Source organism: Archocentrus centrarchus, chromosome 14, assembly GCF_007364275.1.
Source record: "Archocentrus centrarchus isolate MPI-CPG fArcCen1 chromosome 14, fArcCen1, whole genome shotgun sequence".
Classification (NCBI taxonomy): domain Eukaryota; kingdom Metazoa; phylum Chordata; class Actinopteri; order Cichliformes; family Cichlidae; genus Archocentrus; species Archocentrus centrarchus.
In genome coordinates, this window is record NC_044359.1 from 30,407,055 (window position 1) to 30,423,501 (window position 16,447).

Sequence of the window (16,447 nt, forward strand, 5' to 3'; positions counted from 1 at the left end):
GTTGATAGGAAGACAACAGTAACTCAGACGACCACACATTACTACTAAAGTAGGGGTGGGTGGTGCCTGTTTTGATGAATCTCAATTTCTGCTGCAGACATTGGGATGGTAGGGTCACAATATGGAGTAAACAATATGAAAGCATGGACCAATCCTGTCTTGTATCAACAGTTCAGAGTGGTGGTCGTGGTGTGATATTTTCTTGGCACACTTTGGGTCCCTTTGGACCAACTGAGCATTGTTCAAAGACTGCAGCCTACATGAATATTATTGACAATCTAAATCCCTTTATGACCACACTGCACCTATCTCCTGTTGGCTGCATTGCTGCTAATCTATCATGTAAATATGAACCAAAATCTTGGAGGAATGAGGAACCTGGTACTAGCAAGGTGTACCTAACACAGTGGGGATTGAGCGTGTGACAAAATGAGTCTAAATTTTAGTGAATTACATCATTAGTTTGGTTCTTTAACTGCCAAATTCTAAAATTATAGGGCTTTTGGATGGTGACTACCCTGATTAGTGCACATCTATGCAGGAAAAACCCTGTTCAGCATATAATGTGATGAAAAAATATTTTTATACAGATACATGCAGCATACAGAACCACAAGAGTAGCTGGCAGTCTGTTCAGAGACCCGACTGATCTCTAAGAGCTGAGTTGGATGCACCACCAGGGGGAGTTGTTAAAAATAAATGGTGACACAGTTGAGCACCACACTCTTCATCAGGTTTCATCTAAGGGGGTATGAATATATTTTTCCATGTTAAAGCCCACGGATACTCCTTGCAGAAGAATAAAAATACATGTGAAAAAATGCAATCACTATAAATTTAATCCTGCTTGATGACCATGCAGTTTTTCACATGCTAGCAGTCAAACCCATTACTGTACAATTAACATGTATTTACAGCGCCGCACTGTAGTTTTACAAAGCCAGGCTTCTCAGATTGAGCATCAGTGGATGTGAAGTGCTTTTACTTCACACCTCCTGAAATAAGATCCAAACTCCAAAACCTTCAAAAGTCAACATTTATTATGTCAGCTGTACTCTATATGTAGTGTTTTGTTACAGTGAGATACTGTGGAAGATGGAGTTACTTGCTGTCAGCAGCAGTGACAGTAGTTTGTTTTTTTTACTCTTTGAAGACTCGAGAAATCATCCAGAAATGTCACTTATGTGGGATCTTATTTACTCACTGGTCTGCTGCCAGCAGCCGCTTCATTAAAACTGGGCAATAAAATAACAAATTTGTTTGATATATGACACCAGAAAGTGCAATATAACATATTCCTGTTGAAACGATACAAATGACATTTCAAACATGACTCACTTACAGTTTTCGCTGTGAACAGCAGAAGAAAATGGTCACCATTTAAAAAAAAAAAAAAAAAACTGCATTTCTGGAAGATTCCTATTTAATGGCCAGTCAAAAACATCAGGAAAATGTACACACAATTTGTATGGCAAATCTAAAAGCAAAGCACTCAGTTTTTAGAGTAATGCAGACACTTATAAATAGTTGTATTATGTGTGGGGTACAGCTCCAGTTATGAGGGCCACATTTTCCCTCAAGGAGAAATCCATAACCCTCCCAGACAAATCTGAAACCGGATTCAGTTTACATCTGTGTGAATGCTGCCGAGTTGGTTTTTTACATTGTGACATCTGCCAGCACAAGATGTTCTTTCAACATCTACAGAGTTTAGTTTCTAATGAACTTGAGAAATAAAAGAATTATAAAGATCACTGACGAATAATATATAAATACTGCCCCTTTTTTTGAAATCACAGCAACAGTTACCAAATCCACACCAAGCCTTGGTCATGTTTGAAGCTTGTGCATAGCCTTGCTTGGTTCCCAGGAAAGCTCCTGAATGTTAGAGATGTATTTGTATATGGTCTGTGAAAGGCCCTGGCATGTTTCTGCTGCCTTGTGTAACAGATGTCAGGGATTGCCTGCACGCTAAAGTACAGCCTCTTCCCAGTGGGTAAACAGCTCCCTCTGGTGATCTAACCATATACTGAGAGTCCCATTTCAGCTCATTTCTACACAGGCATACATTGGGATCATTGCTTGTTATCAGTTTTTCCCCACGCGGATGTTGGGGTTAAGAAGAGGATCTAAATTTGGGTCTGAGCCAGCCGAGGCACGTCCAAGTTTAGCCATGATGATTATCAACGTAAAGAATCCCAGAACTCCGACCAACAGGAGCATGAAGACGCGCTGTTTCCAGGAGAGAGAAGTCCGCTTTCCACCGGTGCGGTTTCTAAAAAGATCAGAACATTCTCACGTTACTTTTTGTCATAGCAATTAAAGAGGTCTCAATTCCAAAATGCTGCATCATATAATACTAACTTGAGTATCTGAGCAAACCAACTTAACGCTGGTCGCCGCCGGTATTTGTCGTCATCAAAGTCAATCTGTGTGACAGAGCTGTGACCGACGTCCCGTGTGTCATATACCTTTCTCGGTGATGACGCTGGAGGGAAGGGAAAAAAGATGTTTCAGTACAGAGGGCAACACTGTATATTACATGTTTAAAAGGCACAAAAAAAAAACAGTTTTTATTTTATTTTAGGCTACAAATATGCATTTGAGAGCTTTCTGAAAACACTTAATCCCATCCTGCTGACTAAATGCCAGGTGTCCACAACTCATTTACTGAAATCAATTATTCTTTTGGCAAAACCTTGAACAATTTTCACCTAGTCACATGCTATTTGCCTTTTTTTATATATAATGGAAACAAGTTCTCACTAAATGAAGCACATTTTGCAAATGTGGTAATCGCAAGAGAAGGCATTTAAACTGAATCAAAGCACAGATACCATTTCTTATGGCTCAAAATTGTTTACGCTTGATTCCAGTGATGTGGTGAAGCTGAGTGCACCGGTAGCACAATGAGCTGAAGATAGATAGAAACAGCTGAAACAATACCAGAGGAGGCAGAGGCTGGCTCATGATGACTGAAGCCATTGATTCCTTGTGATTTTGGGCTGTTCCAAATGAAATTTGGCCAAAGTGAAAGAATTACGGTGATATTTTTGGCACCAAATTGGTGGTCCTACAGTCATACAGTGAGAAAGATTCTAAACTGACCACAGGTGTGAATGTGAGCATTTATCTATTTGCCCTGACTCCAGCCCCCCTCCCATGACCCTGAGTTGGACAACCAGAAGAAAATGGATGGACAGAGTTTTGACAGCAGAAATTTATGATACGTCCTCCAGCTGCTGTCGTGGCTGTCCCTGGGGGCACAGAGACAAATAGGGGAGAAATAATAGGCAAGCATCTTGGCCCAATTTCATAAATTTCAATTTCTCAGCCCATTTTGGACATCAAGGTTGATGGACGCACTGCTCCACAACATCGGTAGACTGTGACCACCATAAGAGTGTGTGTTGGGTAAATTTCAAGATAACCACGAGGGTGGAAGGACTTAAGTTTCATCCCCTGAAAACATTTTTTTAAACGCAACATGTAATGAATGCTCAGTAAAGCTTTTAATATTTACAGGCTGCACACATGATCTGATAACACCGTTTAATTTGAAGCACCAGTAAAATAGTTTTCATATGTGGGCGTTTTGTTTTGCCAGTAGAATTGGAGTCTATGAGAATGCTGTTTGCAAGCTTGGCTTTGTTTGGAGAAAAGGGATAGAAGGAGGCATCAAGAAATCTAACTTAGTGCGAGGGAGCAGCTTCGGCGGGCTTTCTAATCACTATACCTGTGTGTATTGTAATAGTGTCACGGGTAGTGGCAGTAGTAAAGTTGATCACAGAGTGTTCCTGCATATTTGGATCCCCATTTTTATGAGGACCTCCAATTTCTCCCTGTGCTGGAGGTGAGATGTAATTAGATGGAGGGCTGAGGCTGCTGGCGTAAGAATGGCTGGGGTACATGTTGCTTTGTTCTTGTGCTGTGGAAACAAAACAAACAAAAAGAGTTTGATTCTCCGAGCTGATGTTTATTACTATTACTACAAATTAAAACACTCAACCAAATAGAAACATTTTTGTGTAAATAAATAAATAAGGCTCACCATCAAATGTTGACCAGTCTGTATAGTCAGTGACATCGTTAGCTGCAGTCTCTTCAAGGACCCCGACAGGCTCTTCAATCTGATAGCCAAACATCACTTGTTTCATAATCTTAGAGCATGACACATGTAAACTTGATTTTTAAATACAACCAGAAAATGCACAGAATGAGTGTGTGTGTTCTGTTCACTTGATTAATTTTCAGAAAAAATTTCTGACTGGGAGATCACAGAGCAAAGACTTACCAGTGGCAGCCCCAAACCAGCTCTAGCCCAGTTAACAGATGACAGCTGTTCTTTTAGCACATCAGCAACTGGGCTGGCCATGTTGGTAGGGGGGAAAACTGGACCCTGACAGGTGGGACACTGGTATCCCGCTGGAGCCGTATGGAGGGGCAGCCGAGATGCCAAGTTATTAAGACATGACCAGTGAAACACATCTGTGGGGAGAAAAGAAAAACAGTTTCACATTGCAGGAACAGACTCAGGGCCTTATTTATTTAAGCTGTGAGCACAACAAACAAAATTCCATTAATCTTCGCTGTTCCGCTTACAACTAACTGCTGACTTGAACGGGAAAAACTTGAATCTCACCATAGCAGATCAGTCTGACAGTGTCCTGCGTAGTCAGCGGAATATTGCAAAGAGTACAGTTGGGGTTGTAATCACTGTCCTGAAGCCACTGCAGATATGACTGCACGATGCACTGAAGGAGAAAATGTTGAAACACAGAATGTTAATATGTGATTCTTTTAAGTTTTGTACAAATACGTTATACAAATATGTGTTCGCCCACTAACCTTGTTGTGGTTGGAGACGAGGCAATGCTCGCACACATTTACACGGTGTTCGAAGCAGAATAAATTGGTCACTTTTCTTTTTGGACACTTGCAGAGACCCATGGCCACCTGCGCTCTGTTGAGGACAAACAAATGGTTTGTTATGGACTACATTTTACTATGAGCAGAAGCTACAAACATGAAGAATTCATCCTGAGGCCAGGCGCCCTTTAAATACAGCTTAGAGGCAGAAAATGACATAACTATATCTGTTAACATTTTTTTGACAACCAGAAAAGTCCTAAGACAACCAAACATTGACTTGTGACCACTTTGGGTGTAGAAAACCTCCTGACTACACCCAGAGTCACCCAAAGACTTTCTTTATACCCTGAATAAAAAGTCATGAGCAGGGGCTGAACCTCAGAACTGTGTTGTGTGCTGAAGATAAATCAAAAATACGCAGCATGTAGGATGAAAACCTCCAATGATTTTAATGCAAATGAAATTTTATAGCTTGAAAACATGTTATTGTCCGTATACAGCAATATAAAAATAGCATTTGACGATATAAAGAGCTACTTTCTGTTCCTCCCTTATTCACAAGGAGTCGCCACAGTGAACACATTTGGTTTGGCTGATCTTTTTTGCTGTTTATGCCTTTCCTGATCCAACCCCCAATGGACTTGTCTCTCTTTCTGGGATCGAACTGGGGATCTTTTGCTGGTTAGGCAAATGTAAACCACTACACTATGAAGCCACTATGCAATGATATACATTTGAAAATAGCTTGACTATTTACTTTTTATACCAGTGTGCATAAAGCAGGTGTGTAATTTAGCCACTTTAATTTAGCCAAAGAGACATTCTTTACAGATTCTTCACTGATTACTCCAAAGAAGAGATCACATCCTGATATATCACAGTATTTCATATAAAATTACATACGCTGCTACAGAGGATGTTAGTATAGCAGGAACTGGAGTTAACATGACCTTAGCTTTTATGAACTTAGAGTTTATTAAATATAAGTGATGTTTTCTGAGGTTTTTGTCTTAGCTTGATGATAAATACAAAGGCATCTGCATGCGTACTTTACTGACTTCGCCCTGTTGTCAGGTCCCAGTCAGCTGATGGACAGTCCCAAACGACCCCAGCACCCTTTGGATATTATACTGCTGTTTAAGGGCTGGGATTTCAAATCATCGCCACCTTGTGTTAACACGCTATAATTCAGATATGAGCACAACAGTAGATACTACTTTCTATTTACTGACGCGATTTTTACTTCTTTATCTGAAACTGTTGCACGCATTGTTTGGATGTGCGAACTTCCCACGGGTTATTAAAAAATTTCCACCTGTTCAGGTTCGACGTCTTTTTTTTAATGCCAACTAACCCGTCTTGTCAGCTATAGCACCCGGTGACAGCTTACTTCCAACGTTTACCTGAGCTAGCTAGCTTCCAGCTGCTAGCTCAGCTGGAAGTTGCGTTATCGAGCTAAGTAGCTAGCTGCTGGAGTTGATGAAGTTCCGACGCAAACGATAATTACTAACGTTACCTGTCAGACTGACATTAATCGAGTCCCTTTCGTTTTAGGTGATGTTGTACTCCTGTCATTTAAGCTTCCTTGTTGAATTCACATGGAAGGCGGCTCCAGAGGTTGTCATCGGTGAAGCTCGTTCCTTCCTCCTTCCTCCTTCTGTTTATGTGCCACGTCTCTTCCGCTTATCTGTCTTCTTCGTGTGTTTTTGTAACCAACCAGCTGGCGCATGCTGCCATCTGCTGTATCGGAGCGCACAGGCTTGCCTCATGAAAATGATATACCATTGGTGCACCAATTTCTGATCACTTTGGGATTTATGCCCTGACGAGTTACAGAGCCTGGCCCCAAATGTTTGACGGGAGCTAGCCCACTTTTTTTCTTCAAAAAAAAAAAAAAAAATTAGATATGAGTTATACAGAATACTCATAAATCAGTATGGAGTGCATATCCCAATTGGAAATGAAAAGCAAACGTTTTCATGTTTCTTTCTTTCTCTCTCTCTCTCTCTCTCTCTCTCTCTCTCTCTCTCTCTCTCTCTCTCTCTCTCACACACACACACACACACATCTATTGTTGTCTTTGCCTCCCTTTTGTTTTTCTCGTTCCCCTTTCCTCCTATTCTGCTCTCCAGGGAGTTCTGTCAGTCTGTCTGTCTCATGATGTCATCCTTTCTTCTCTCTTTTCTCTTTCCATAACACCAACTGCTCTATTTTACTAATTATATAATCCTGTTGACAGACAGACAGACAGACAGACAGACAGACAGACAGACAGACAGATAGATAGATAGATAGATAGATAGATAGATAGATAGATAGATAGATAGATAGATGTTTTTCTTAATGAAAACAATTGTGTGCCATTTGGATGTGGCCCCAACATATATTATTATATATAAATAATTATGTAATTAAATTTTCATCCATGCTGACAGAGGATTAAACGTTAAATTAGTAACTTGCTTTTTCCTGCCTGCTTCTTTTCACTGTGGATTTCCTGCATTTTCTGGGTTCTGTCGATCACAAGTCAGCTGTGGCTCCAGATAAAGACATTAACCTTTCCATCATCAAACCAGCCCACACGATATAGATTATTGATCTGTGTTTATGCATGCATCTTTGAAAAGCTGATCAATGATTGTCTATGATCATGTATGCTTGCAGATCACAGGCATTTGATTTTTGGTGCTGTATTATATGAATGTACATGGGCGTAAAGAGATACTGAAATAACAAGCAACTTGCATAAAATTCTTAAACAGTTCCTGATGGGCACTGGCCATGTTACAAAAAGTGAGATGCTGCCTTAAACAGCAGAAGGACTTCACATCTAGCACATTGGCCACTGTGACAGCTCTCTATCCTCTATCAAGCACTTTTTAAATGCATTGCAAAGACATCTGGGCAGACGTGATGCTGCCTGTTCATGCATAATAATGACTTTTTGTCTTTACAGAATGCATGTATGCTTGTGTGTGTAAATGGGCATGGATGTATTTGAGAATGAGGATACAAATTGTTTCCTTCACAGTTCACTGCACATGTGAGTTGCCTGTAGAGGGAAGCGTTGAGAGTAAAATGAGAAAATGGAAAAAAAAAAACAAAAAACAAAACAAATTGTGTAAAAATTGTGAGGAAAGGAGACAGGCATGTGCTATATAAGGCTTAAGCCACGATTCCTCATGAAACAAGAAGCAGTTTAATAAAACGAAAAATCTGCTCATTTACAACTTGATTAAGTTCTCCTAATTACTTTGATAAAGCTGCATTTACAAGGAGATTGAAAAAGTGGAGCGACTCACTCGCATCCAGATACTTCTGCGTCTCGGCAGTTTTCTGAAGCAGCGTGATTAAATAACTTTGGATACATGTGGGACTGTGTCACCCCGAGTGGCAAGCTGCTTAATTTCTTCAAAATAAAAATATGAAAATGAGACTAAATTACTTTTGTGCAAATGAGCATGGACTTGTAGTGCCCTTGCTGACAACCAGGGACAAGTATAAATCACTGACAGGGGGTATAAGGGCATGTGGAAAGGGCATTTGAAAAGATTGGAGCTATCAGATGGAAGGGAAATCTAAAGACAAATGACAGAGGCACTGGAGGACAAATCACCCCTGGAGCTGATGCAGCTGGGTCTGAAACAGCGAAAGAGCGGTTAGTTGGGCGAGGCTGGGGGACAGTGACTGATCGAGTCTGGCAGTTATTGATCAGTTATCAGCCCCATCTTTGAGGGAAAGTGTTAAGATTCAGGCATGGCTTGTTTGAGTTATCAGTTCTCTGGTGTTACTGTGAACGAACCGACACTGCTTTTGTGTTATTACATTACTTTAAAAAAAAAAGAGCTAAACATTAAAACATCCAAACACTGCTGAAAAATGAATAAATCGTTTTGTTTTCTAAGTGGTAGATTCACGTCTGTCACGTGGGAGAGAAGATTCAATCATCAGATCATTTTTTCTATACACCAAATCATGACTTGACTATAAATCTAACATTAATTGCAAAGTCTTGCAGCTACACTGTGGAATATCTGGATCGCAAAGATTTTATTTTTAAATTATGAATAAAATACTGTGTGGCTGATTGCACAGTGGTGCAGTGGTTAGCACTGTTGGCCCACAGCAAGAAGGTCCTGGCTTCAAACCTGCTGGTGGGGGGAATTTATCCTCAGCCTGGGTGCATGGGTCCTCACCTGGTGCTCCAGCTTCCTCCCACAGTTGGACATGTTAGGTTAATTGCTGGTTCTGTACTGGCTGTGAGTGTGAATGGGTGTCTCTCTGGTGACCTGTCCGCGGTGTACACCGCCTCTCACCCTGTCCTCCTGAGACCCGAGCTCGTGTTTGGGATGCATTTTTAATTTCTCTTCTTCGGGATTATTTGGACCTGATAAATATAAAAATTAAGAATCATCTTTGAATAGAAAGTAATAAAAAAAATAAAGATAAAAGCATTTATTTTTCAACATAGCACTCAATCACTATTGTTTAACAAACTATAAAACACTTTATTGAAAAGAATCAAGTTTTGTTGCTGTGCAAAAGTCTTGAGCCAGCCCTGATTTCTTTATAATTTGTTATGAAAATGGGAAATAGATGCAGAAATTTATTGAAAGATGTACAAACGAACATGAATATGCAGTAAATACTTTTACTGCAGCGGCACTGTGTTTTGGATAATTATGCTGAAAAATGAAGCAGTTGCCAATCAGGCTTTTTTCTTACTTTCCTGCATTCACAATTCCATCACTTTTGACAAAATCTCCAACACCACTGGCTGAACTGCAGCCCCAAACCATCACAGAACCTCCACCATGTTTTACAGATGGCTGTAGATGCTTACTGTGGTACATACTGACAACAATCTGAACCAAAAAATTTCAGTCCAGTTCCTATTTAATTTGGCATTCCTCAGCATTTCCTCCCTGTTTCACGTCCATATGAATGGCTTCTTGACACCTACATTTCCACTGAGACCATTTCTGATGAAGCTGTCAGTGAACAGTAGATGGATTAACTGAAGGTCCAGATGCATCTCTCAGGTCCTGCGTCAAGCGTTTGTTGGGGGTTTTTTGGGGTTTTTTTTTTAAGAACCAGCCAATGTCCAAAATTCAGAAAGCCCAGAGAAGTATCGATCAACACCACTTTAAAAAATTACAAGAAAGTCTGAGTCTGAGAAAAATGCAAATAAATGAGGGGCGACTTAAGACTTTTGCACAGCGCTGTAATTTTAGAAAACATGTGGTCTGTCTATGGTGGACATGCAAATAAAAAGGAATGAAATCATTTAATGATGGGAATTTGGATGTTCAGGAAAATTAAAGGCAAAATTTCTGCCTCTTTGTATGGAAATTTCAACTAAAGATGTGACAATATGAAAAGTTCTGTAACAAATACATAAACTATGTCTACAAACTGTCATCCATTTGAAAACAGATTTAAACTTATGTGAATAACAACAAAGAATGCAAACATTGTTGCGTCAACAAATTTAGTTTAACTGAACTGAATACAATTTTGTGTCAAAGCAGTGAAAACATCCTTTCACTGTTCAGTTGTGCTGTGTCTGGAGTGATGCGTTCAGTTGTTGTTCAGCAAATCCAGGACAAAAACAATCGTGTTTACCCCATTTCCAAGTTTGAGCTGCATGTTTGCATTTCTGAATGCCGCGTATCCGCTCGTATGTGCTCATATTTTCTCTGTGCGTGTGCGATTAGTGAAAATGACGCAAAATCGAATCCATGGTCACATAATCGCATCATCTAATTCAGAACATAATTACACTCGGGATACTGTTACTTTATCAGGATGGTGGCTCAGAAGCAAATCCATCAGGCTTTGCTTTGAATGAAATTGGACTGACTGATTGATTTATGTATGTCAAGTGAAGGGCAAAGAGATGGACACAAAGAAACTGCAGAGTGTGAGAGAGCGGGTCGGGGGGAGGGGAGTCGCAGATATATGGATGAAGCGTGGGCCTCTGATGAGGGAAGGAGAGGATTGAACCTGACAGAGACAAATGGAGTGTGAGAGACAAAGAAATTTAGACATATGCCTGCTGACCTTAAACCTTTTTTTTTTTAACTAATCAATACAGGGAAACGCGTGTGTTTGGCTCTGTGTGTGTGTCTGTGTGTGTGTATGTGCGCGCTGTTTGGAGGGGGATGGAGGTTCTGTCTGTGCTCTTCCCCAATAAAGCATCAGAGCGACAGTGACATTACCTCAACCCCACCTGACTCTTCCCCGGCCCTCCGACCTTTGCACATGCCTCTATTTAATTTCGGACCCTGTAATCTTATAAAAGACTGAGAGGTCCGGAGCACTTAGACTGCCTTCAGCACTGAGCTGAGTGAAGAAAGTGGCAAAAGTAAAAAGAATCACTGCTGCACAAATGTCTGTTCTTACTCCGGTCAGGCACATAATGCATGCATTATTGCACAAATCCTTTCCTTGTGTTTCATGCAGTTTAACAAATAGAGCTGATTTATTAGGCAAAATCATTACAAAGAAAGAATAAAAATGGACGGTTGGTTATTTCAACCTCTGTCTGACTGCTAGACATGCTCTCCCACTCACTCACAGTGAAGAAAACTCACAGAGGCTGACAGAGAAAAGACATTTTCAGAGGAGTAATTTTTTTGACAGATGCCTGCTGCACTCTATATACTGCTCTGAGCAGAAGTGAATTCCTCTGAGTTTCAGTGTATCAGCTAAAAAAGCATTGTATTCCAGCAAGGATCCTCTCATCTGCACTATTATTAGGTCTCCCCAATGTTTAGGAGAAAAAAAAAGTACTCATTTTCAACCAATTAAAGGAGCGCCAGCACTACGCAAATCCACAGTGCAAAATTATCCCATTGCACCAGATTATGCAGATCTCTTGAAATAGCAGATAAATGCAAAGATGCTGGCTCCACAGGTAAATAAAGAGAAAGCAGGAAAGCAGCCTGGATCAGACGAAGCAAAGGCCTATGTTTGGCTTCACCCGCGAAGACAGACAGGACGGAAAGATTAAGTGCCCTGGCTGAAGGGGAGTGAAGGTGTGCAGAGGACCAAGGTACCCTCCCCATCCCAGCTCTCAGCTGTTATTGGTTCTTTGAATAGCCTGTAATCACCATTAAAGTCTCAAAGGGCCCAGCTTTATGAGACAGTAAATTAAATTGACACTCCTCGGTGGGAGATCCTGGTGAGTGTGCGATAAAGCTTGAGGCTCTCGTGATGGACAAGAAATGGTGGAGACCTTGAGCAGGATGTCACAAAATGTCACAAAGACCTGATTATGGCTCGATGAAAAATCGGCAGCTCATCACCGCATCGATGTGTGCGACACATCAAGCAACTTACACTGCAAGAATTGACAGTAAGGTGCTTGACTTGCAGTGTTTCACACTGGAGTGATACTTACAAGTTGAGGCCCACAAAGAACACAGGGTGTACAGAAGCTTAGAAAAAAAGACCACTGAGTTGCTATGGCAGATGACTCACACGTCGTATCTCTGTATTTAGCTGTTGACCATTGAACTTGAAAACAGTATCTCATCTTGCTAGAACTCTAGTTAAGAAGTCAGTCACTTCTTCCAAAGATTTATTGCACGATTAAAAAAAAAAACTGTGAATACATCTTTGAATAATGTCATTAAAAGTTGGCTTTGAAAGCCTTTGTTCAGCCATTTTTCCTTTTCCAGTGAGACAGACAGATGGCCGTCCTTTTTACTGAGACAGAATTAGTCAGAGATGTCTGATTATGCTGTTGCCTCAGGGCTGTGCCGCCTCATTCTCTGGAAACTTGTGTGCTTGACCTGTTATTAGCATCCTCTGCTCACCGCTGGCTCAGTGTTTGAGCCCAGTCTATCAAATCCCGCACCACGACTGCTGTTTATGCTTGGACATGAGGCACAGTGTTAGATCATTTCGCTGCTATTATATTGACAGACATATTTTGTAGGAATTGTGTAGGAGACAGGAGGAGAATGCAGGACTTTGTACTGTGTTTTGCCCAAGCAGCAAGCTCAAGGCCTGAAAAATGAAGCTAACACATAAGTGCCAAAAATGTAGCTCCTCTAATGGCCACAAGAGGCTTTCTCCAAAAGTGAGTCAGTCCTCCTGAGTTTGAATACTCAACTTCAGCCATGAACATAACATATTTACAGACTCTAATGAACTATATTCAATTCAGTTCAATTCAGTTCAATTCAATTCAGTTTTATTTATATAGTGACAAATCACAACAAACAGTTGCCTCAGGGCGCTTTATATTGTAAGGTAAAGACCCTACAATAGGGTCTTTAAAATAGGGTTTACAGAAGAAACCCCACAATCAAAATGACCCCTTATGACAGGAAGAAACCTCCAGCAGAACCAGGCTCAGCGAGGGGCAGTCATCTGCTGTGACCGGTTGGGAGTGAGGGAAGGGAGACAGGACAAAAGACATGCTGTGGAAGAGAGCCAGAGATTAATAATAACTAATGATTAAATGCAGAGTGGTGTGTAAACACTAAAAAGAGGTGAGTGAAAAATAAATACTCAGTGCATCATGGAAACCCCCACAGCAGCTAGTGCCTATTGCCGCATAACTAAGGTAAGATTCAGGGTCACCTGATGCAGCATTAACTATAAGCTTCATCAAAAAGGAAAGTTTTAAGCCTAATCTTAAAAATAGAGAGGGTGTCTGTCTCCTGAATCCAAGCTGGGAGCTGGTTCCACAGAAGAGGGGCTTGAAAGCTGAAGGCTCTGCCTCCCATTCTACTCTTAAGTATCCGAGGAACCACAAGTAAGCCAGCAGTCTGAGAGCGAAGCGCTCTATTGGGGTGATATGGGACTATAAGCTCTTTGAGATAATATGCGGCCTGATTATTCAAGACCTTGTATGTGAGGAGAAGGATTTTAAACTCAATTCTGGATTTAACAGGGAGCCAGTGAAGAGAAGCCAACATGGGAGAAATCTGCTCTCTCTTTCTAGTCCCTGTCAGTACTCTAGCTGCAGCATTTTGGATCAGCTGAAGGCTTTTCAGGGAGTTTTTAGGACAGCCTGATAATAATGAAATAGAGACCAAAAAAACAATTTTCGTCCCCGTAGTAACAACAAGGCCAAAGAACCCAGCCAAGGATGCAAGGGACAGGGTGAGATGGAGACAGATGATCCGCTGTGTGGAGCAGCTGAAAGAAGACGATAACAGCGGGGCAGGGACTTTTTAAATAACTCATCCATTAAGATACTGTTAAGTCTTAATATTAAGGATGTGACATGGGCCTCTGTATCTGATCACTGCCTGCTAAGCTTCATCTTTACTGAGCATGCTAGCATTATCTGGAAACTTAGTACTCCTGTAGTCTAAATATGATCATTTCTGGCCACACACCCCCAAAACAAACAAACAAACAAACAAACAAACAAACAAACAAATAACAAAAATAAACAGTCCAGAAACCAATAGGTGACATCACTTTGGCTACATCTTACAGTCTTTGGTTTTGACAAAAAGTCCAGTCTCTGTTTGTGACTTGCTGTGATCAGTATCAAATTGCACTTAACCCTTCAATGTGAAAACAAAGTTAACAAACAACCAGACATCATTCAGTATATTTAGATACTGCCTGCCAGACACACCTTCTGTTGTAGAGTAATGGATGAAAGTCAAACCTGAAAAGAGAGGGTTTTTTTTTTTTTTCCACAGGTGATGTGAGTGATTTGATGAGTGTAATGGATATGTTCATTCAGAGCAAAATTAGGCGAACCATTAAAGTGATGTGTCACTATCAACCACCTTCGAGTACTTGACCAGAATGGCTTTGCTGACAATACCAGAGCATCGCTCAAGTCTCAAATAATTAAAAGTGAACACTCCCCTGGGTGTGTCGTGGCTTGATAATAGCTCATGATAAAAAGGTTAGTAGTCACTGTCAATTTCTCACAACTGTCTCTCTGACTCGTGGCCAAAAGATAAAAGTGACAAAAGACAGACTTCTCTAAACGCTGGTAAGACTGTCTGAAGGTTTGCTCCTCCCAGGGCCGCATAAAGCTTTTGAACTTCTCAGGCTATTATACTTCTTTTGCTAGCAGAGAAGCAACTACTGCCAGCATGTTTCAGTCCACACTACATCCTTTGTTACAGCTGTATCATTTAATATGAATGTGACCGCCAAACATGAATTATATCTTCGTGTGTGAAAATGTGGCACGAAATGTATGTACCAAGAGAGAAGCATGAGAGAGTAGATATTTACATGTGAATGCATAATGAGGGAGTTTATGGTTAAAGGGGACAGAATGGTGCTACGAGCTGGGCTGACATGGAAATGTCTGTCACAGGGAACGCCACTGGGAGGGTATACTGTAGCAATGGAAGTTAAGGATGGGCAAAATAACCCTTAGCTCACCAAAACTGTTACTTCCTGTCTGCATGGCATAGATATGAAACTCTGTGTTATGCACTACAATAGATTCTGCCTTATATTTAAGCTACAGAAGTGTTAAAGTGTTAAAGAGTGAGCTGAATATATTAAGTCGTGACAGAAAACTAACTACTAAAATCGTTATTGATCAAAATGCAAATTTAACGTCGGCGTGAAGCGCTGCATGTATAAAGGCTATTTTACAGCATGGAGCCCTGCTCTAAAAAAAACTGTCATAGATTTAACTCTGTCTGTGAAGCTGGATTTAAAAATAAGTGTTTAAAGCTTTTTCGAGCATGTGTAGCGCCATCTTGTGCCATTACAGAACGTGATGTCGCTGGGTTGGCTGGTTGGTTGCCACTTACACTAGTCTATGTTTGCTAACTAGTATGAGATCCAGGAAACAAGCATACTAAAACTAAAAAGCTGCCTAAAGGGGCACTTTTGAGTTTTATGTAAAAAAAAACAAAACAAAAACAAGGATATACTGTACACTTTCACTCTGTCTCTTTAGCAGTAAGTGGTTCTTTGTTGTCTTTTTGGTGCACTGAAATGGGAAAATCCACCTGTTAGCTGTAATGTTTAGGTTTGTAAAGCACTTTATAAATGAAGACTGTGTGGAGGAGAGACCGTTTGAGTCAGATGCACTACTGGTTGTCAGACACTATTTGATTTTTCCTCGTTGGGTGGGGTCTACAGACCGAGCGGTGCAATCAACACAGAGCAAAGGTCCACAAGATGCAATCAGCACAATTTTATGCAATAAAATAGTCTGATTTCCCAAGCACATCCAGCTTGACAGGTTACTACATGCACATCGCACCACAAGCAAAACTACGTTTCTTACCAAAGCATGATCTGGAATCTTAACATCCATCAGCATGTCTGCAGGAGAATAAATCTCCACCATACACCCTCCTTCACTTACATCTGAACTTCACTTTTTTTTCACTTCTGTGAAGTAATCCACTCAGTGAGATAAGAATTTCTAAACCAAAACAAGGAAATAATATCCCCAAAAGTATGCCATATCTTCCTTGGAGGATCCGTTTTTTTGTTTGTTTTTGTCCGCTGTACACGTCGGTCCACGGACATGCTGATGGATGTTAGGATTCCCAATCGTGCTTCTTTCTCTTCCTCTTTTTAATAGTAGGATACAGGACACCATGACACATCAAATATA

At 40.7% G+C, this 16,447-nt stretch overlaps 1 protein-coding gene across 2 annotated transcripts; it reads right to left on the bottom strand.

The window, feature by feature from the left end:
* Positions 1 to 1,018: 1,018 nt before the first annotated feature.
* On the bottom strand, positions 1,019 to 6,657 carry zfpl1 (zinc finger protein-like 1). 2 transcript variants are annotated; one of them, XM_030746693.1, is made up of 8 exons: positions 6,402 to 6,657; positions 4,849 to 4,963; positions 4,643 to 4,754; positions 4,295 to 4,488; positions 4,052 to 4,130; positions 3,737 to 3,928; positions 2,365 to 2,488; positions 1,019 to 2,275 (listed from the first exon to the last, which is right to left on the bottom strand). In XM_030746693.1, exons 2-8 carry the CDS (start codon positions 4,948 to 4,950, stop codon positions 2,089 to 2,091), a joined length of 990 nt encoding a protein of 329 aa, XP_030602553.1. In that variant the 5' UTR covers positions 4,951 to 4,963; positions 6,402 to 6,657; the 3' UTR covers positions 1,019 to 2,088. The 2 variants fall into 2 exon arrangements, with proteins under 2 accessions (XP_030602553.1, XP_030602552.1); XM_030746692.1 differs by having other exon boundaries at positions 6,389 to 6,650.
* Between the last annotated feature and the right edge of the window lie 9,790 nt (positions 6,658 to 16,447).

Excerpts from the sequence above, each read along its gene's own strand:
- zfpl1 (XM_030746693.1), bottom strand. The coding sequence starts at position 4,950 with ATGGGTCTCTGCAAGTGTCCAAAAAGAAAAGTGACCAATTTATTCTGC. Across the intron at positions 4,131-4,294 it reads CTGGTTTGGGGCTGCCACTG|ATTGAAGAGCCTGTCGGGGT; the intron begins GTAAGTCTTTGC and ends TTTGGCTATCAG. Across the intron at positions 2,489-3,736 it reads CACTATTACAATACACACAG|CGTCATCACCGAGAAAGGTA; the intron begins GTATAGTGATTA and ends CCTTCCCTCCAG.